The sequence below is a fragment of the Pseudophryne corroboree genome, chromosome 2 (assembly GCF_028390025.1).
Source record: "Pseudophryne corroboree isolate aPseCor3 chromosome 2, aPseCor3.hap2, whole genome shotgun sequence".
Classification (NCBI taxonomy): domain Eukaryota; kingdom Metazoa; phylum Chordata; class Amphibia; order Anura; family Myobatrachidae; genus Pseudophryne; species Pseudophryne corroboree.
The window spans coordinates 834,310,380-834,331,944 of record NC_086445.1 but is presented as its reverse complement, the minus strand read 5'-3'; the positions used below and the strand labels follow the sequence as shown (position 1 = coordinate 834,331,944).

The window sequence follows — 21,565 nt, the reverse complement described above, 5'->3', positions numbered from 1 at the left end:
AGAATCTACTTCCTCACAATATACAAAAATGAAAATTACATTTAGAATTAAGTTTGATGTTAGATATATAAGTGAATTAAGAGCACGTCCCTTTTGAAGATGTTAAACACTTTCATAGGATCATTTCCACTCATGAGTAATTATTAGTAATCTGAACTCACAGAAGTGTTATGCAAACTCAAGTGAAAGCTTATTCCAAGTTCTATAATAACCTGACTTACTTGGGTGACATAAAGGTGACTCCACTGGCAGCCTTGCAATCTGAGCATGATATACTACTAATAGGGGAATTATATTACTGTCTAACACTTGGTCAGCATTGGACTAGCATTTAAGTAGGCTGCATTGTCAGTACTTCATGGCTCAGATGGGATCATATAGAAACGTAGGCTAAAACATGATCTTAATTTAAGCTTGGACCATACTTTCAAATATATACAGTGGGGATTGAAAGTTTGGGCACCCCAGACAAAAATTCATTTTAATGTGCAAAAAGAAGCCAAGGAAAGATGGAAAAATCTCCAAAAGGCATCAAATTACAGATTAGACATTCTTATAACATGTCAAAAAAAGTTTGATTTTATTTCCATCATTTACACTTTCAAAAGAACATAAAACAAAAAATGGCGTCTGCAAACGTTTGGGCACCCTGCAGAGTTAATACCTTGTACTGCCCCCTTTGGCAAGTATCACAGCTTGTAAACGCTTTTTGTAGCCAGCCAAGAGTCTTTCAATTCTTGTTTGAGGTATCTTCGCCCATTCTTCCTTACAAAAGTCTTCCAGTTCTTTGAGATTCCTGGGCTGTCTGTGACGCACTGCTCTTTTAAGGTCTATCCATAGATTTTCAATTATGTTGAGATCAGGATATTGAGAAAAGGCCATGGCAAAACCTTCAGTTTACGCCTCTTGATGTAATCCACCGTGGATTTTGAGGTGTGTTTAGGATCATTATCCATTTGTAGAAGCCAGACTCTCTTTAACTTCAGCTTTTTCATAGATGGCATCAAGTTAGCGTCCAAAATTTGCTGGAATCTTATTGAATCCATTTTTCCTTCTACTCGTGAAATGTTCCCTGTGCCACTGGCTGCAATACAACCCCAAAGCATGATTGATCCACCCCCATGCTTAACAGTTGGACAGAGGTTCTTTTCATTAAATTCTGTGCCCTTCCTTCTCCAAACGTACCTTTGCTCATTCCGGCCAAAAAGTTCAATTTTAACCTCATCGGTCCACAGAACTTTATTCCAAAATGCATCAGGCTTGTCTATATGTTCATTTGCAAACTTCAAACGCTGATTTTTGCAGTGAGGACGTAGAAGAGGTTTTCTTCTGATGACTCTTCCATGAAGACCATATTTGTACAAGTATCTCTTTATAGTGGAATAGTGTACCACAACTCCACTGTCTGCCAGATCTTCCTGGAGGGATCGTGCAGTCAAACGTGGATTTTGACTTGCTTTTCTCACAATCCTGCGAGCTGTTATGCCTGATATTTTTCTTGGTCTTCCAGATCTTGCTTTAACTTCCACTGTTCCTGATGACTGCCATTTCTTAATTACATTCCGAACAGAGGATATGGTCATCTGATAACGCTTTGCTATCTTCTTATAGCCTTCTCTTACTTTGTGAGCGTCAACTATTCTCAGTTTGTGTTCTGCACAACTGCTTAGAGGAACCCATGGTGCTGATTGTTGGAGCAAGGTCAGATGAGTCTGGGCTTTTAAAACCTTTGAGATTGACGTCACCTGGTCTTTCCAGACGATGATTGAGAACAATCCATGACACTGCCAGGTCTCAGCTGTCCAAAGGGGGCAGTGCAAGGTATTAACTCTGCAGGGTGCCCAAACTTTTGCAGACACCATTTTTTGTTTTCTGTTCTTTTGAAAGTGTATATGATGGAAATAAAATCAAACTTTTTTTGACATGTTATAAGAATGTCTCATCTGTAATTTGATGCCTTTTGGAGATTTTTCCATCTTTCCTTGGCTTCTTTTTGCACATTAAAATTATTTTTTGCCTGGGGTGCCCAAACTTTCAATCCCCACTGTATGTACATACTGTAAATGTATTACAAATTTTTACTTATGTAGTCATTTCTGTGAAATAGCAATAGCAGTATTCAGACTTTTACAATAGAGTCCTGGTGGAGAAAAGGAAGCCTTCAGTGAGATCACACCGTTCACACGCTATATGGAATTATTATTCAAGTAAATGATACATAGCTGTCGACTTTCTGCAACACCCTTCATTGTATGTTTTACTGATCTAAACTTATTCAATTGGCTGTGAAATTTTCAATTGGCTGTGAAATACCTTTTCCGGGACATATTCAATTGGCTGTGAAATTTTTGCTGCAAAAATCTACGCAGCTATCGTAGTTAATTCTGATTACCATGGCTGCTATGTGCACTCTTGATTCTCACGCTATACATTTGAAAAAATTTGGGACTAAACATTGCAACCTTAAAAATACCTGTCCCATACATACAGCACCCCACATACCTGTCCCACAAAAAATAAGCCCAGTAATGACATCATATTTATAAATGACATCTTAATACTGAAATTATTAGTGGTTCAAAACCATGTCCCCACATTTTTTAACTTAAAATACAGATTTTTCCCTACTTTGCACCTGCTCTAGGTAAATACTGTAGAAATTACCACAGCTAAAATTCTTGCTGCCAATTGAATAGCAAAAACTCAGCGGCTGCCTGTAATTTCTCGTGCTGCAGGGGGGAAAAAAATAATTACCGTGGCCATTTGAATATACCCCATAATGTACTTTATTTTGCATAGTAAATAGTCAGCTTCAGTAATCATTAACTTACAAAGTCTAACAAAAATGGGTGCTAATACTTGCAGAATAAGACATGTGTAAGATAAGTGTATCTCGTGTGAAAATGCTCTGCACATGCTCAAAAAGTGTGTGCAGGTGTGAATTGCATGATTCTGAGGAACGTGACAGGGTGTGAAGAGGTGGTCATACGCAGACAAAGTGCAGTAAAATCATGTTTATGCAAATGCTGCTCATTCGGACCTGTACACATGCACACATATGTCTGTTGTTTTGTTCCTGCTGAAAGGCAGATTTAAATACATTCTCCTGCTGCTGCTGGCTTATTGTACACAATAAGTATATGTTGCTTATGAAGAGGCGGAGGCTTATTGAGGGGTGTACGACTCTGGTTCCATGCACAAATACAATATTTTTCATTGCTGTTTTTTTAGAGTAATTTACACCCATTTTGCAGTAACCGTGCATCATCCCCTATATATCTTCTCCTTGTGACGTCATCATCATCATGCTAAATGTATCCTTAATGGAGCAGCTATCATGCTTGCATAGAGCTAATAGTTGCATAGAAGGTAACACAGAATGGAGTATAACATGTGAGGGTGTGTAAAATGCACGAGGCCACCCACTGTTGTATCTTCTGTGTGTTGATCACAAGTTGGCCCATACAAATAGGGTGCCATAGTTTCAGGAGACCAGCAGCTATTCAGACAAAATGGCAGTCCATCTTCACTCTGTCTTACTAAGAGATAGCAAAGTGATGCTACCTCTCTGCCCAGCTTTGGGATGAGATTGACTATTTATCCAGCTCCAAAACTCCCATCTTTCACAACAGGAAGCCAGATATTGCCAATTTAACAAGTACTGCCGCTATGCTTCAATCACTGTCACCTTCTCAGGATGGCAACCGTGTAGATGGATGAAGTCAAAAATACTTTCTTAGCTAAATAAAGCGTTGTTGTCGTTGTATAGATCCCAAGTCCAGGTCTCCAGTGCAGTGCATATGTGTATAGTGGCAATGCTAGGTTGTGCATGGGCAGAGACTCCTTGCACTGGCCTCACTACCAGAAAGAGTTCCCTTACAGTGGTGAGAACAGCATGGCGCAGCTGCCCTGGTCATTATGTTGTTACATTGATCTTCAGCAGTTTTTATTGCCACAGGGAGATAGAAAATCTTTCTGTTTAGGCCATAATAAAAAAAATAGGTCCCTGAGTTTGTGTAACTCATCCTACAGAGACCCTCTACAGAAATGCTGATGGATGTAATGACAGTAATAGAGCATACACCTTATGTGACACAACTGCTGCGATTATCACAGCTGTGTAGCCTTAATCTTATAGAGTTTTAACCTACAGTTTATGTATAATTCCCAAAGTGGCATACACCTGTATGTGGATAAAGGAAATCATAGAGAAGAATATAGTGTCACTGTACAGTGCATAATGGTATACAGTATAACAGAACAGAGCACATTATAACATTATAGCAGTGATTGGTTAATGGTCACATGAGGCACTGAGAGCAGTCATATTCCTTGCGCCAATTGTATTGTACAGTAAGTGAAATATGTCTGTAAAGTAATATGTCTATATACTTAGTAAAGTTACAAGAGAAGCATGCAGTCCTGTCAGGTACAACCGTTCATGAATTCTAATTGTATTGGCCCATAGAGAGGCAGAAATAGTCCCCCATTGTGACAGCTGGAAATTCACCTCACAGGGAGCAAATCCTTCCTCACTCCAATGCTAAGTAATTGCATGTATCAGTCACTCCTGTAATATGCATTGCTAGTGATAGCTACAGATGCCATTTCTTGGAAGACCTCATCCAGTGCATTTTTTTTTTATACTATCACCGTGTTAGGGATTTCTATAACATAACCACCATGTTGGTATTGAATGCTTATGGTGAAAGCGTCTTTTCTTCCATTTGGATTTGATATGAGAACGGTGAAACTATTTACTACAATTCCTGATGAGAGAAGTATTGCCTGAAGTGTCTAATTATACTAATGTGTGGAATCATGGCTGTCTGCATATATTATTGGTATTTGGTCCATTCAATATTCCTTTATAGAATGGCTTTCGGTGGTGTTTAAGAAAGAGGACTGCCTCACTTGTTTTCTATTGCCAGCACAATGTAATCTATTCACAATATGCCTTAAATGTTTCTAATTAATAAAAATTAGCTATATGTAAATTGTTTCTGTAATGTAGTGTAGGTAATATATGTTATTCAAATTATTTAAATGCTGAAATAACAGATGTTCAAACATGGTCACATTTTTTTTATTTTTACCATTTTGACAAACAGGAGCGACAGTCCGAAGGCCGAGGTGGGAACAAGTACTGTATCCAGCACTCCCGACAGAGACTCGTCAGATAAAAGCAATGACATTGGTAAGTCATAGATGTGTTTCTGCCAGTTTATAAATATCTTCAGAGTCCCTGCTCTGTCATTCACACTGACAGATTCATGCACATCCTAAATACCAGTCATCTCAATTACTAATAACCCCATACAGTTGTGGGAGGTTACATACTAGAACTGTACTAGTAAACAAGAGAGCCAAGGGATTATATCATAACAGGACACAGGCAGCACATTCCTACAACAATACTAGATATAGGCTACTGAAGACTCAGGGTTTATAAGATTTTCTGCCCAACTGACCATTTCAGTGACTTTTAAATAGGCGTTTATGTCTCCTGCTTAGGATTCTGCTAATGCAGTGATACAGCCGTCAGACATGACCATTTTCTTTTACAGGTTTTTGCAGTTTTGTAGATGTAGTTAAATAGTTAAATATTCTGGATAATATTGTATCTTGCTTCCAGTTCCCAATAAACTAATTGCAGAGGAAGTTCCATAGTATTCTAATGTTATCGAATGGCAATTAGAACAATAATTTCCTTTATTAATTTGTAATTTGAAATGCCACTAGGAACAGCCACAGCTTTAGAACCCAATGTGGGATTTTTATCTACTGCACTGGAAATGCTCCAGATGCCGTACTTATGTTTCTGAACACAAGCTTTCACGTTATTGTGGTCTATTTATTGAAATGGCGAGAGATTCGGGTTTGTATTATGTATAAAATATTAGCATTAGAAACATATATTAGAAGTTTTCCTAGAATCATTTTTAAGATGACGACTATTTGTTTGAATATATTCCAGCTCCAACTTAATAGAAGTATTTTTAAATCATAAATCAGCTCAGTAAAACATACATGTGGGCCTGATGTTTGTATGCAATGCTGATGTTTTCGCTACGGGACGATTGTCAGCAGACTGCGCATGGCGATTGTTTTGCACACATGGCAAAGGTACCTTTGTGATCGCACTTGCACTGACAATTCCTATGCAGAGTGACATGAAGGGGCCATGTGAGGGCGTTAACGTGGGAGTGGTGGCAAAAATGCAGGCATGTCATGGCCGTTTTAGAGGCGTTTATCTGCCTTCAGCTGTGGTCATGTGCGCAGAGAAACATGGCGCCAAGGTCGCCACTGCCAGTCTGTGTAGCCATAGGTCAACCCTAGGAGTTCATGTTCTTTGTTATAGCAATGTATGTGTACGCAGTTGCTGAGGACTTTGCGATGGCTCTGGTGAGCGTCTCTATTCTTTTCTGGGCAGCTGCTTCACTTGTGATATTTAGCAGTTCCATTGCCGCGTAGTCTTGTGCATACAGTTGTATCCAGTTGGTAAAAAGCAGTGAAGCGAAATATTCTGAACCTCGCTCGGTTACTTGGCCACGTCCTACAGAGTATACTGGTGGTCACTTGACTACATCTTACAAAGTATACTGGTGGTCACATGCCTGCGTCATACAGAGTATACTGGTGGTCACTTGACTACATCTTACAAAGTATACTGGTGGTCACATGCCTGCGTCATACAGAGTATACTGGGGGTCACTTGCCTACATCATACAGAGTATACTGGGGGTCACTTGACTACATCTTACAAAGTATACTGGTGGTCACATGCCTGCGTCATACAGAGTATACTGGGGTCACTTGACTACATCTTACAAAGTATACTGGTGGTCACATGCCTACGTCATACAGAGTATACTGGGGTCACTTGACTACATCTTCCAAAGTATACTGGTGGTCACATGCCTACGTCATACAGAGTATACTGGTGGACACTTGCCTACATCATACAGAGTATACTGGGGGTCACTTGACTACATCTTACAAAGTATACTGGTGGTCACATGCCTGCGTCATACAGAGTATACTGGGGTCACTTGACTACATCTTACAAAGTATACTGGTGGTCACATGCCTACGTCATACAGAGTATACTGGGGTCACTTGACTACAGCTTACTAAGTATACTGGTGGTCACATGCCTACGTCATACAGAGGTATACTGAGGGTCACTTGGTTACGTAATACAATATATACTTATGGTCACTTGGCTATGTCATGCTGAGTATACGGGGGGTCATTTAGCTACGTTATACAAAGTATACTGGTGGACACTTGCCTACATCATACAGAGTATACTGGAGGTCACTTGGTTACATCATACAAAGCATACTGGGGGTCACTTGCTTACATCATACAGAGTATACTGGGGGTCACTTGGCTATGTCATACAAATTATAATGGGGGTCACTTGGCTATGTCATACAGAGTATACAAGGGGTCACTTGGCTACATCATCAAAGTGTACTGGTGGTCACTTGGCTATGTCATACAAAGTGTACTGGGGTCACTTGGCTATGTCATACAGAGTATACTGGGGGTCACAGGCTTATGTCATGCAAACTATACTTGTGTTCACTTTGCAGCGTTATACAAAATATGCTGGCGGTCACTTGGCTACATCATACACACAGTAGTATACTGGTAGTGACTTGGCTGTGTCATACAATATTCACTTGTTTTTCTTTGAATCCACCAAAATAATTATAATTAATTTCAGTAGAAGAGTTCCCGTCTTTTTTCTCCTGCTGAGATTATGACTGGTCATGCACCCAACACACACTATTGCAGGGATTGTTTTAAAAGGTGATGGGGTCACATTATTCATTATGATCCATTTCTGTTTTTCAGTTTTTGCTGTAGATCAACTATGCATGTGGTTTTATGTGGTTTTCATGTATTCAGTATGTTACGTAGATAAAGCTGTAAGCCTGTGTAGTGTAATGATGGGAGAGGGTCTGCTGTGCTGCGCTGGCAGCTGGCACTGTGCTAGTATAGCAAGTTCTCGGGAACGAGTTAACATTTGTCACTACTCCGATGTCATCTGCTCAAGTCACTCAGTTGTGTAACAGCTACTCTGTTACTCTGGAACTGCGGCAGTGAGAGACCAAATTGTAGCCACTTGTCTGTCAGGTAAGATTTTATGGCATTTAACTGACAGGATCTAGTATTAAATCTCATCAAATCAACTCTTTATTATCTTACCTTAGCACTACTGCTGGTGTGCATTAAACCAACCTGGAGACTGTAACATGTTTATTTGTACAGTATTATATTCAGGGTGGTGGGACCAATTTTGTCTTTATTAAAAGCCATGTTCTCTTTTAATATAGTAGAAGTATATAATTTACTAAGGAGCTTTAAAATAAAGGCACACAAAGTCTCATGTATGCTACAAACATTTACCCTGCCAGTGGAGACTCTTGGTCAGTGGCCGGGGGTGCTGGTCTGTATACCTTCACTTCATGCCAGTAATAAAAGGTATGAAGATGCTGACTAATTACTTTATGGACAGGAAGAATACCAAATGTTTACATTATTGCTATGACTTGTAATGCATCTAGGTCCTTACTCAGGGCTGTACGCAACCTGATGGTTTATGCACAACACCGATATTTACTGATCAGCGATCTCTGTCTGCAATCTCACGCGCAGTGCCCCAAAGCTGTAGCATGACTGACATGCTGCGGTCATTTGGCGGCAGTGACGTGGACCACTGTACAAAACTGGATCATGATGCCCTTATTTTCTGACCATGCAAGCCTGGAATACTTGGCCATCTTGGGTATCCTGAAGGTTACTCAGATGACCAATGTTCACACAAGTGAACCGATGGCTGCGGTCTTCGGATGCAGCAGCGAATCACACAAGTTGCCTACTGCAGCATTAGCATATGGTCGCATCGCTGCTGTGTCAAAAGACGCAGCAGCAAAGCGAACTGCAAAAGACACAGCAGCAAAGCGAACTGCATCCATCTCTGAATTACCCCTGTAGTTAACTATATTAAAAAAGCTTTCTTTAATTATCCATACAACACTGCATGGGGCACGGAGATGTGTGGCACCCAGCAATGACCAGTTACCACCCTCTGCTCTTCTGGCAAGCACAGGGGCCAATTCTGTTGGACTTCACTGTGCTTCCTCTGTGCATACGTAGAACAGTGGAACAGAAGCATGGGTGTAACTATAGTGGATGCAAGGGATGCTACTGTGTGGCGCAGAAGCTTAGGGGTGCCCTAGACCCAGCTCATATCATATACCAAGTTCCTGAAATTTCTTGCTAAGAAACTGGTTCCAGCATATTGTCGGGGCATGAAAAGGGGGACTCATCAGTGGCGATCTCTCCCTCTCAGTAAAGCACCACACTGATATGATCCATCTCCCACAATCCTGTTTCATGCTCATTGACCCAGCTGAGCCTATTCAGTAAGCCTAGCACTATCGGAGAGAAGGCTTCTCCTTTTTACAGCCTTTGTGAAGCTGGGGGAGGGGAATTGAGCTCCGAGATTAGGACTAGCCCAGAAAGGGACAGTGTAGTATAATGTGAACTAGTGAACTTCTATGAGGAATAAAATGAACAAGCTCACTACTATGGGGCATAAAATGAACAAGCTCACTACTATGGGGCATAAAATGAACTAGCTCACTACTATGGGGCATAAAATGTACAAGCTCACTACTATGGGGCATAAAATGAACTAGCTCACTACTATGGGGCATAAAATGTACAAGCTCACTATTATGGGGCATAAAATGAACTAGCTCACCACTATGGGGCATTAAATGAAATAGGACACTATCATACCTCCCAACTTTGGCATCAGCAGAGGAGGGACACCACCGCGCGCCGAAGGCGCCCGCCCGATTTTAGGGGGCGTGATCTAACGGAAAGGGGGGGTGGCCTCGCGGCAAGTGCCGCAATCGCAAGCCATGCCCCCGTTTTCGTCATTATGGGGGCATGAACAGCGCTGTGAGAGCTGCTGGTCATGCCCCCTGTCCCTCTCTGCCGTGAATAGACGCTGTGCGCATGCGCACAGCATCTATTCACCGCTGCTCTCCTCAGAGCAGCGAGTGACAGGGAGGGATCTCCCAACTGCCCCCCCACCCGCGGGACACTGCGACCCGCGGGTGGGACAGCGGGACAGACCGTGAAAAACGGGACTGTCCCCGCCAAAATCGGGACAGTTGGGAGGTATGCACTATTACTTTATATTGCATAACATGAACTAAGGCAGTATTATGGAGCATAAAATGAACAACCACTACGGAGAGAGGTGTCTTTCTAGAGGCTTCTAAATGTTACTATGGGGCCTCCTGAGCAGAGGCTTCTTGTGTTTCGCAGCATCAGTGTTGGGCCACTGAAACTCACACTGAGGCTTCACTGCGCATGTGACTGCTGCCACTAACAGGAGGGCAGAACAAGGCCCCAAGTTTTGTTTAGGTCTATTCATGGCATCATGTGTATAGGGTAGTGCTTGTGCAGGAAGGTTTTGGCACCTTTCTCTTAGTCACTATATCATTGTGATATTTTATTATTATTATTGTTTTGTTGGGTTTTTTTTTCATGTGGGAGATTTGTATTTTTGCCCCTTGATACAATTTATATTCAGTTTTCTAAATTAATATTGTGTTGTCCTTGAGGGATGAACTCCTGGAGCATATGTAATTTTTCCACTGGATGCAGCTCTGGGAAATATTTCATTTACTTGTACATAATAATAATAATAATAATAATAATAATAATAATTATTATTATTATTATTATTATTATTATTATTATGTATGTAAAGAGCCAAACAGGTTGGCATTTTAAACAAAGATGTACAAATAGCGACTATATAAACATTACAAAATTGTTATTAAAGGGTTTGTTTCTTTTTTTTTCTTTTTTTTTATGTTTTATACTAGAGATGCCCTCTCATACATTTGTGTCCTGTACACAAAGGAAACACACCTTTTATTAGTAGACAAAACCTTTTAATCTGCTCTGCAGGATGGTGTACAAGGTAATTAATAGGTGTTCCCATTCTACTCCACTATATTTTACAAGTCTGTTCACTTACATCAGCAGTAAAGCACATTTATTAAGCTTTAAGAGTGTGTGTTAAATTATGGATGCAAGGTCAGGGAAGTATTAATGTACAGGAGGCTCCGCTCTTCAGTGTTTAGCTTTTCAGTGCTTCTCGATGTGCACTATATTAATTTTTTCAGTGTATATTCTGTTCTGGGTTTTGCATTCAGTTAAGCAACATATAAGGCTAGATGTAATAGGGTGTGATTTTTTTTAGGTGTCTAAAAAATCGCACCAAATCGCATGTTTGTAACTTGCGATTTTTTACTAAAAAACGCAAATGTAATATGGTGCAGATTTTAAAGTTAAAACGGAATTCGCATGCGATTATTTGCGGTTTATAGTAAAGGACACATGCGATTTTTAGTAATAAAAACATGCGGATTTTAGGTCACGTTTTTATTACTTAGTCAGAAGCATGCACAGATCAGTGTGATCCGTGCATGCTTCTGTATGGAAAAGTAAAAAAAAGTGTTAAAAATTAAAAAAACAAAAAACAACGTGCAGGTCCCCCCCAAAAGCATAACCAGCCCCGAGCTCTTTGATCCAGTCCTGGATTCAAAAATACTGGGGTAAAATTGACTGGGGTGCCCTGTATTTAAGCAACCAGCACCGGATTCTTGGACCGGTCCTGGTTCCAAAAATATGAGGGACAAAAGAAGCAGGGGTCCCCCATATTTTTTAAACCAGCATCGGGCTCCACTAGCCAGGGAGGTGATGCCACAGCCGGGGGACACCTTTATATAGATCCCTGCGGCCAAAACATCACAAACCCTCCAACTAGTTCCCCCCCTTTAGATACCGAAGGGCCAGGGATGAAGCAGGGCTGTTCACCCCATCCCTGGGCAGTGGATGGGGAGCTGATAGCCTTGAAAGTGTTAAAAATAATATTGTCTTTTGCTGTGGAACTACAGGTCCCAGCAAGCCTCCCTGCATTCTGGTACTTAGAGAACCACAAGTACCAGTATGCAGGGAAATAATGGGCCCGCTGGTACCTGTATATACATACCCAAATAAAAACACAAGACACACACCTTGAAAGTACAACTTTAATACACATACATGCACACTTACACACTCATACATACTTACCTACATCCCACGCCGCCATTCACGTCCCCTTCTCCAGTAGAATCCAGTCGTGTACCCCCACGCCGCCATTCACGTCCCCTTCTCCAGTAGAATCCAGTTGTGTACCTGTAAAAAAAAAAAATGTATATACTTATAAACAATCCAGGAAAGATCAGTCCTCATGTAGCATCCACAGGGTTAAAAAAAAGAAAAAAACGTAAAACCCAATCCAACGAACTAAAGGGTTCCATGTTTACACATGGAACCCCTTTCCCCGAATGCCGGAACCCCCCATGACTCCTGTCACTAGGGGACCTAGCAGCCAATCAGGGAGCGCCAGGTCATAGCACTCTCCTGATTACTGTGCGCTCCTGGCCTGTGGAATCACCTCCCTGCCTAGTGGAGCCCGATGTCGGTTTAAAAAATACAGGGGACCCCTACTTCTTTTGTTCCCCATATTTTTGGAACCAGGACCGGTCCAAGAGTTCGGTGTTGGTTGTTTAAATGAGGGGAACCCCCAATCAATTTTTTTCACCGTATTTTTGCAACCAGGACTGGCTCATAGAGCCTGGGGCTGGTTATGCTTTTGGGGGGACCTGCACGTCGTTTAAAAAAAATATATTTTAACACTTTCTTTACTTTTCCATACAGAAGCGTGCACGGATCACACTGATCTGTGCATGCTTTGCCAAAAATCGGCAGTCTAAACCTGGTCTATTATTCTGGCGATTTTTGGTAAGGTTTTGTGTGCAAGTAAAAAAATAACATCCTATTACATTTGCGATTTGCATTGGTTTCAATGGGAAAACATCTGGATGCAATTTTTCACTTGCAGTTTTTGGTATATGCTCAAAACTTGCGATTACGTTTGCGATTGTGAAGTTCCCACCATAGAATATAATGGAGGATCGCGAATTTGCGGTAAAAATCACACATTTTCCGAAATCGCACCCTATTACATTTAGCCTATAAAGTTATCTGCATTTCCAGTTAAAAAATAATGGCCCTCATTCCGAGTTGATCGCTCGCAAGGCGAATGTAGCAGAGTTACACACGCTAAGCCGCCGCCTACTGGGAGTGAATCTTAGCTTCTTAAATGTGCGACCGATGTATGCGCAATATTGCGATTACAAACGAGTTAGCAGTTTTTGAGTAGCTTCAGACTTACTCTGCCTGTGCGATCAGTTCTGTGCTTTTCGGTCCTGGCTGACGTCATAAACACACCCAGCGTTCGCCCAGGCACACCCACCGTTTCCCCGGCCACTCCTGCGTTTTCTCCGGAAACGGTAGCGTTTCCAGCCACACGCCCCTAAAACGCCGTGCATCCGCCCAGTAACACCCATTTCCTGTCAATCACAATGCGAACGTCGGAGCGATGAAAAAGCCGTGAGTAAACTTACTTTCTTCATAGTAAAGTTACTTGGCGCAGTCGCAGTGCGAACATTGCGCATGCGCACTAAGAGAATTCTCACTGCGATGCGATGAAAATCTCCGAGCGAACAACTCGGAATGAGGGCCAATAATGTTCCAATTTCAGTGGTTTCTGCATTTTTCGATGGGCATTCGCAGACTAACCAACCGTACAGTATGTGTAGGGCCCTCCTGTACTGCGTAGAGTTATACTATTGTAATTAACAGAGTAGGAAGTAGTTTATTATTAAATTGGTATTTTCTGTTACACCTCTCCTTTGGCAGTGTTTTATACAGTATGTGGATGGGACAGAAATTTTAAGAAGAGGGAAAATGGTTAATAATATACAATTAATTTTGCTAATTCAGGTTGGATTTCTATTTTTCATCATATCTGGACCAACGTTTTACCATGTTACTGGTTTTGCAACAGTTACAGTATATTGCAATGTGTTAGCACCAGGAAATAGAACTACATATATTTTCTAAAAGGTTGTGCAATGCTGATGTACTGCAGGTGGGCTGCACGCACGTAAGTGCTGTGAGTGGGTGTTTCAGTAAATCAGAGCATAGCAAAACATTCAATCTTCTTCATGTCATAGTGTTTCCTGCAGGACATTTTAATGCAGGGACGAATAACAGATCGGCATGGGTATAACAGATCTATTTTTTTCCAATATTCCTTTCATTCCTATGGCCATCAGCTCTCAGTTTATAGGAATGTACTATATGTGAAAATACTGAAATTGCTTTTATTATGTCCAGCAAGTTAGGTTTTTGTAGAGAGACGGTATTTAGCTTCACATGCTGAGGTGGCAGACATTGCTGTGGTCAGAATTGTGGTCCTGCATACTGTAGTTTTTGTCTTTTTCATGTGTCAGTGGTGCCATCATTATTATTACTACAAGTGATGCTTCTCTCTTCCATTCATTTTCAATCAAGCGTTCTTCACTTGCATCTCTTTACTACTATGGGTAACTACTCTTCTTCATGTGATGAGGGTAAGGCTCTGTCACCTATTCTCTTTTCCACGAGTGTAGCTTGCTGTAGCTGTACATGCATGTCTGATATGTCAACATCCCCTTCTCAAGGCTAGATTTCTAGATTGACATATGAAAGGAATGTAAAACACCATATTGTTACATCATTACTAGTGTACCTCACAATTTCATAGCAGTAATCTTATTTATTTTAGCCTGGTAGATACAGTTACTAGCAGTACGTGAGGTCAGGGTAGGCAGGGGAGGTAGAGCCTCACCTGACAGGGCCTAATTCAGACCTGATCGCAGCAGCAAAATTGTTCTCTAATGGGCAAAACCATGTGCAGTACAGGGGGGAGGCAGATATAACATGTGCAGAGAGAGTTAGATTTGGGTGGTGTGTTCAAACTCAAATCTAAATTGCAGTGTAAAAATAAAGCAGCCAGATTTTACCTTGCACAGAAACAATATAACCCACCCAAATCTAACTCTCTCTGCACATGTTATATTTGCCCCACCTGCAGTGCACATGGGGGGTAATTAACACCTGATCGCTAGGCTGCGTTTTCGTACAGTGGGCGATCAGTTCTAAACTGCGCATGCGTATGCACCGCAATGCGCAGGCGCATCACACGGGTACAAAGCGGATCGCCACTCAGCGTGCGAAGGATCCTTTCGCATGGGTGTTCGCAAGGAGATTGACAGGAAGAAGCCGTTTCTGGATGACAACTGACCGTTTTCTAGGAGTGTTTGGAAAAACGCAGGCATGTTCAAGCATTTGCAGGGAGGGTTCCTGACGTCAATCCCGGTCCCGGTCAGGCTGGAGTGTTCACTGCAACTGAGTAAGTCCTGGGCTACTCAGAGACTGCACAAAATCTGTTTGCACAGCTCTGATACACATGCGTTTGCACACTTGCACAGCTAAAGTACACTCGCCTGTGGGCGGCGAGTATCTGATTGCAGCAGTGCAAAAATCGCCTGCTAGCGAACAGGTCTGAATTACCCACATGGTTTTGCCCATTAGAGAACAATTTTGCTGCTGTGATCAGGTCTGAATTAGGCCCATACTCCAGTACACTCCAGAGTAGAATAATGATTAGAATAATGCAAAGAAGATACTTATGACATATTTGTATTATTGCTATCATCTTTGTTTTATTCTAATAATTTTTTTTATAGTCAAAACCCCAGTCACTGACCTCACCACACCTCACTGGTTATGCATTAGCTGCACAGAGCACTGAGTTTTTAGGAATGATGACCAACTATTCCAGGAAAATAATTATATTATTATGATGTCACTGCTGTCAATTTTATGTAGAATATCTCATTCATGGAGACTGAGAATGAGTGAAGGGATCAGGATATTTACAGGTCAGTCTGAGAAATCATTTCACAGCGTTTAGAGGGGGATTTATTGTAAGAGCTTGGTTATAATAACTAACAGCACTGTTGTACTGCACACCCAGCATTTGGCAGTCCCTTATAGCAATATACCAATTGCAATTTATTCTAAAGCAGGTGACGCATGTGTTTATGGACCCACAGAGTGATCAGATGTGTGGCCTACAGTATATGGCTCGGGGAGGACATTTTAATAAAATTCTACTCATTAAAACAGAAGCAGCATATATCTTAATAGCCACTAGGGCCGCAATAGCCCAAAACTGGAAAAAAAAACTACCTCCATTGCTTCTTAAAATTATCCGTAAAACCCACCAGGCCTTTGTGATGGAGACTCAGGGTCTACACTACTCGTTTACTGCAAAACCCCCTAGTTAAGTGGTATAGCTGGCATGAATACTCAAATTCCAGAGAAGGAGCCCACACTTTGCTTAAAACTGATGATTACTTTACTATTGGTAGATGCGATGTTAACTGATTTTTTCCCGCTCTTGCTGTCTATTATATTATTATGGAAACTGTTTCACACATTTGAGATGGCCATTCTGTTTCTGTATATTCTGCTGTACATATGTGATTGCATCAGATGACTCCTTGTCTTTCTGTACCCTTACCCTTTCTGTATACATGGAACAAAAACTTAATAAAAATGTTTGATAATGGAAACAGAAGCAGCATAAAGTCAAAATGCATTTAGTACTTAGCTAAAAACAATCCCTAGGATCCAACATGTTTTATTAGCTGCAGATGGGTCTGGGAAGGATAACATAGCATGAATGTTGCCTTTCAGCGGTCAGGTGAAATGATTCAGTAGGGTCCACACTGACTCCAATCTATTGATATTCACATGAACACATTCGTCGGCTGACCTTATATTAGTTTTACTTAATAAATCCCAGTATTATTTAACCCATTATATATACACATTTGACACCATCATGATAATTTAATGTGGGGGTGAGGCCAAAGTGTGTACAGTATGTGAGCACTCTAATATGGTGTAGAAGGTTTTGTTTGTTGTAAACAACACAGTGGGGGCCATTCCGAGATGATCGTAGCTGTGCTAACTTTAGCACAGCTACGATCAGGCACTCAGACATGCGGGGGGATGCCCAGCACAGGGCTAGTCCGCACCGCATGTCAGTGCCGGCCCACCCCCCGCAGAAGTGCAAAAGCATCGCACAGCGGTGATGCTTTTGCATTTCAGGACTTACTCCCGGCCAGCGCAGCTCCTGCGGCTGGCCGGGAGAACCTCTTCGCTGCCCCGGGTCGCAGCGGCTGCGTGTGACGTCACGCAGCCGCTGCAGCCCGTCCCCCTAACGGTCCGGCCATGCCTGTGTTGGCCGGACCGTGCCCCCTAAACGGCGGCTTAACGCTGCTGACAAGGCCCCCTCCCGCCCAGCGACCGCCTCTGCCTGTCAGTCAGGCAGAGGCGATCGCTACAGTACAGCGGCCTTTGGCCGTCCAGCATGCGCCGGGCGCACTGCAAAATCGTGTACCCCCCCCCCCCCCGAGAATGACAGGCAAGTCTACCAGAGCTGGCGTCACTCCCTGTACCTGCCCGCAGCCATCCTTGAAAGTGGCAGGCCTGGGAGGGATGCTGAATTGCGTCAGTGTAGCCCCGCCTTCTGCTATCAATGTTGGTGATCTGGGCATTTTTTAGCAGGGGGGACTACAATGACGTGATCACGCACCCATGGTGAGGCCATGCCCCCATGGGGCATGGGGAAAGTCAGTAAGCATGCTATATATATATAGTTTGTTTTGCAAATGTGAGGCTGTAACTTCCTCCACCAATAATTGGCTTTCTGAACAAATTGCTCAAATAATCCCACTCCCCCTGTACCAACTGACCCAGCATCTAATACAAAAATTAATAATTTGAATTCCTACACGCCAGGCTTGCCTGCTGCATTTTAGCCTGCATTTTGAGCACGTCATCTGAAGTACTTTAGTCTGAGGTACATTTCAATTTTCCAGTCTTGGAGACATCTTCACAAACTGAAGCTGTGACATAGTGTCAATGCTCAACCTCCTGACCCTTTAAAACCACTTATTTCCTTCGATAAAATTTTCCTTATTTCTGCTTCTGTATATTGCTTGGTTGCTCCAGTTACAGTATGGTTAACATCTGGAGTATGATTATTACAGGTTTTATTTATTATATGCTTCTCCAATACAGTAAAATTGTTTGGGGCAAGACACATCCCTTGAACAATATAAGACATAAAATAATCACCGTCCTTATATCTTATTACATGTTCATGTCACAAAATTAAATCTCAGTTTTGGACAGGTCAGCAAAACTAGGCATAGTCTGAACTTACCTTTGCTCCGCCTCCTCCCATTGAGTGGTAGAAACTTTGGGGGTCATTCCGAGTTGATCACTCGTTGCCGATTTTCACAGCGCAGCAATCATGTAAATAAAACGGCAAAACTGCGCATGCGTATGCACCGCAATGTGCAGGTACATCGTACGGGTACAAAGAGTATCGATGCTGGGCGATGGATTTAGCGAAGATTCCATTCGCACAGCCGAACGCAAGGTGATTGACAGAAAGAGGGCATTTATGGGTGTCAACTGACCGTTTTCAGGGAGTGTTTGGGAAAACGCAGGCGTGTCCAGGCGTTTGCAGGGCGGGTGTCTGACGTCAATTCCGGCACCAAAAAGACTGAAGTGATCACAAGGGCTGAGTAAGTCCAGAGCTACTCTGAAACTGCACAAAATGTTTTTGCTGCGCTCGGCTGCAAAGGCGTTCGCACACTTGCAAAGCGAAAATACACTCCCCCGTGGGCGACGACTATGTGTTTGCACGGCTGCTAAAAGTAACTAGCGAGCGATCAACTCAGAATGACCCCCTTTGTTTTTCTGCTATCTTGGCTCTTGAACCAATGTGCTCTGGTGGAAAACTTGACGGTTGTCCATGGGGCTTATCACAACATTGGTCCCAAGGATGTTGTAATTTCTGTGGATCATTCTCCTGCTTTTGGATGTTTTTCCAAGAATCAGGAAAGGTGCTTGTAACCTAAAACTTAAAATAATAAAACCATAATGAACCCTAAATCCACCCTTGGCATGAGGTTTGTCATCTACAAGAGTCATAGCCAGACCTACTGTAAGGTTTAAAACGTTGTGTGTGTAATTCAATGCCAGGTGAATGGAACGCATTTGGTGCAGTTGGAACACCGTCACATCACTTCCTCCAATATTAAATAGCAGAAATATTATACTACAGTAATTCTCAGGTACTGGGGCCTGAATCAGGTCCCAATGCAGAAGTGACACATGCCACAAAGTACTCATGTGTCGGACCCATACTGTACATGTTCAGTATGGACCGGGTCTGCACCGTTGATTCCACTACGGTATCAGACTGTCAGTGATTGACAGCCTAATGCCATTTGGGGGCGGTGACGGCCTCCAATTCCCAAAATGGAGTCAGGTCACCACCGTTGTTGGGGAGGGATGGGGCCAGGATCTCCATCTGTAGACAGCAATTTCCTCTTTAAGTATGCTGCTGCAGCCGCCTTGCACGACCCCATGCAACAATTTAGCCTTGGGATCGTAACACATGGGACTGCCCTCCATGCCTTGTTAAAGTTGTGTATAACTGAGCTTGTAAATAACGGCATGCTGTTTTATAAGTGTTGTGGTCATTTAACCAGCTGGCAATGTTGTTGTTGACCTTTTGACGTTGTTATTAAAGTCTTGTCTAACAAGTAGAAAGCATGATGGAGAGAACACGGGTGGCAGTATTTATAGCTTCATAGGTAGCTGCTGACTTTTTAATTTACATATATATGTGTGTGTATATTTGTTAACTCTGTAGAAAATAGATGGATTAAAGTAAGCAATAACTTGTTCATTAAAATATTGCCATTTGAATTTGTTCTTTTAAGCAATAAAAATGAATCAGATAGTTTTCAGTGGTTTGACTACACCAGGTTTAAAGCGTATATATGTTTGCTGTGGGTTACAGTACAGTACATCATTGCTCTTTGAAGCTGCCAGAACATTGTTTAGGCCTTGTGTTCCGTACCATGAGCCTAAATCAGATGTGGTTAGAGTTGCTATCAGTCGTTCACTGCCCCCTACCCTGCAGCAGACTGCAATCACTGTCTCTGTGTTCTGCACATGCGCAAAGTACTGAAAATCGGTTCTTTGCGTCGATGGGCGCAGCTCCAACCACGTCTGATTCAGGCCCAAAGTTATTAAACAGAAATCTATAGGCCAGAGGACAACATCAGACTCTGTGCATGGTTTTTATTTCTGCACTTTTTACCCTATAGCCAAATACAATAAAATATTCCGCGGGATGTAATGCCATCCGATTCCGGGGGCTGTGCAGGATGCCATCCAGACTCTGATTTTTTCTAAAGCGCCAATCACTTACAAGGCAAAACCATGCCTCGTAAGTGATTGCCCCTTTAAAAAAAAAGTCAGAATTAGGCCAGGCATCATGCACGGCCACTGGACTCGGGTGGCATTACATCCCGCCGATAATCTGAAAGCTGCTCCCATGGTGCAGGGCACACAAGTGTGTGTTGTGATAAGGATTTTAGATCCTGTATTGTATGATAGATGGGCCCCTCCAGCTCCCCAAACATACTTTAGTCACTGACAGGAATCAGAACGTTTACCCAGATCTGCGTCATGACATTGATTTCACATTGCTAGCCGCCTAAGCCTGCTGTCACTTGGGAGTGTTGTGCCATGGCTATTGTAGGCACAGGATCTGTTGCCTGCACACACCAGACAGTGTAAATGAACATGTGGCATTGGCCGATGTCTGACTGCAATTGGCGAGAAATCTACTGCACAGGTTCTCAAATAGTCAATCCATATTTATTCTCAGTGCCAAAGAAGCCAATGTTTTATCATCCGGCATTGTTCATTCATATCTTCGCTTTAGCCAGCATAGCAAAAGTAAAGAAAGAGACAAATACAGATGGGGATTCTTATACATTTGTGAATATACAGTATTAGCACATCTGCGGAATATAGAAATAATAAAAACAGACATTGTTAAGAAACTCTTCAATAATAATATATACAAGTTTAAGAATCCAATTCCTAGTCTCAGCAGTGCCTGTGAGGAGTTGACAAGTGTCAGGGATCCTGCAGTTTTGTCTGTCTACTCAGGTATTGCTATTCCTGTATTTTATCTTGTAGATGTTGAAGGCTTTGATTCTGTTGTATCAGTTGGAGAGAAACTCAGTCACCCAACTGCATCCAGACCCAAATCCAGCGGGAGACGTCCACCTTCTCAGTCTCTGACGTCGGTAAGTCTTGTGCCTGCGGAGCATGTTTGAATGAAGAAATGCTTAGGTTATTTATATATAATATATTTCAGTACTGGCAGAAGGGATAGCTAGTCCCTAGTTAAGAAAGTTCAACTATTGGGGAGCCATCTTCATACAGACATACTGTACCAGGTTGGCACAGATCAGTAGTCCCACGCTTGTAATATTTTAATATATAATATCCACAGATAAGTGGTACTACACTGACAGAAATATATATTTCCATATTTATCATATGTCTTAGTGTAATAGTTATTGTCACAACTGAGGGCCTGAGCTGACGGGAGGCAGCCTCAGTTGTAGGGGCTGAG

The 21,565-nt window shown here is 42.2% G+C and overlaps 1 protein-coding gene across 3 annotated transcripts in view; it reads left to right on the top strand.

Annotated features, from left to right (window-relative positions):
* Window positions 1-21,565, top strand: part of SH3KBP1 (SH3 domain containing kinase binding protein 1) — a 677,269-nt gene that overhangs the window by 641,627 nt on the left and 14,077 nt on the right. For all 3 annotated transcript variants that reach the window (XM_063955734.1, XM_063955735.1, XM_063955736.1), the window contains 2 exons: window positions 5,112-5,197; window positions 21,124-21,233. In XM_063955734.1, coding sequence (XP_063811804.1) covers window positions 5,112-5,197; window positions 21,124-21,233 — 196 coding nt within the window. The remainder of the gene's footprint in view (window positions 1-5,111; window positions 5,198-21,123; window positions 21,234-21,565) is intronic.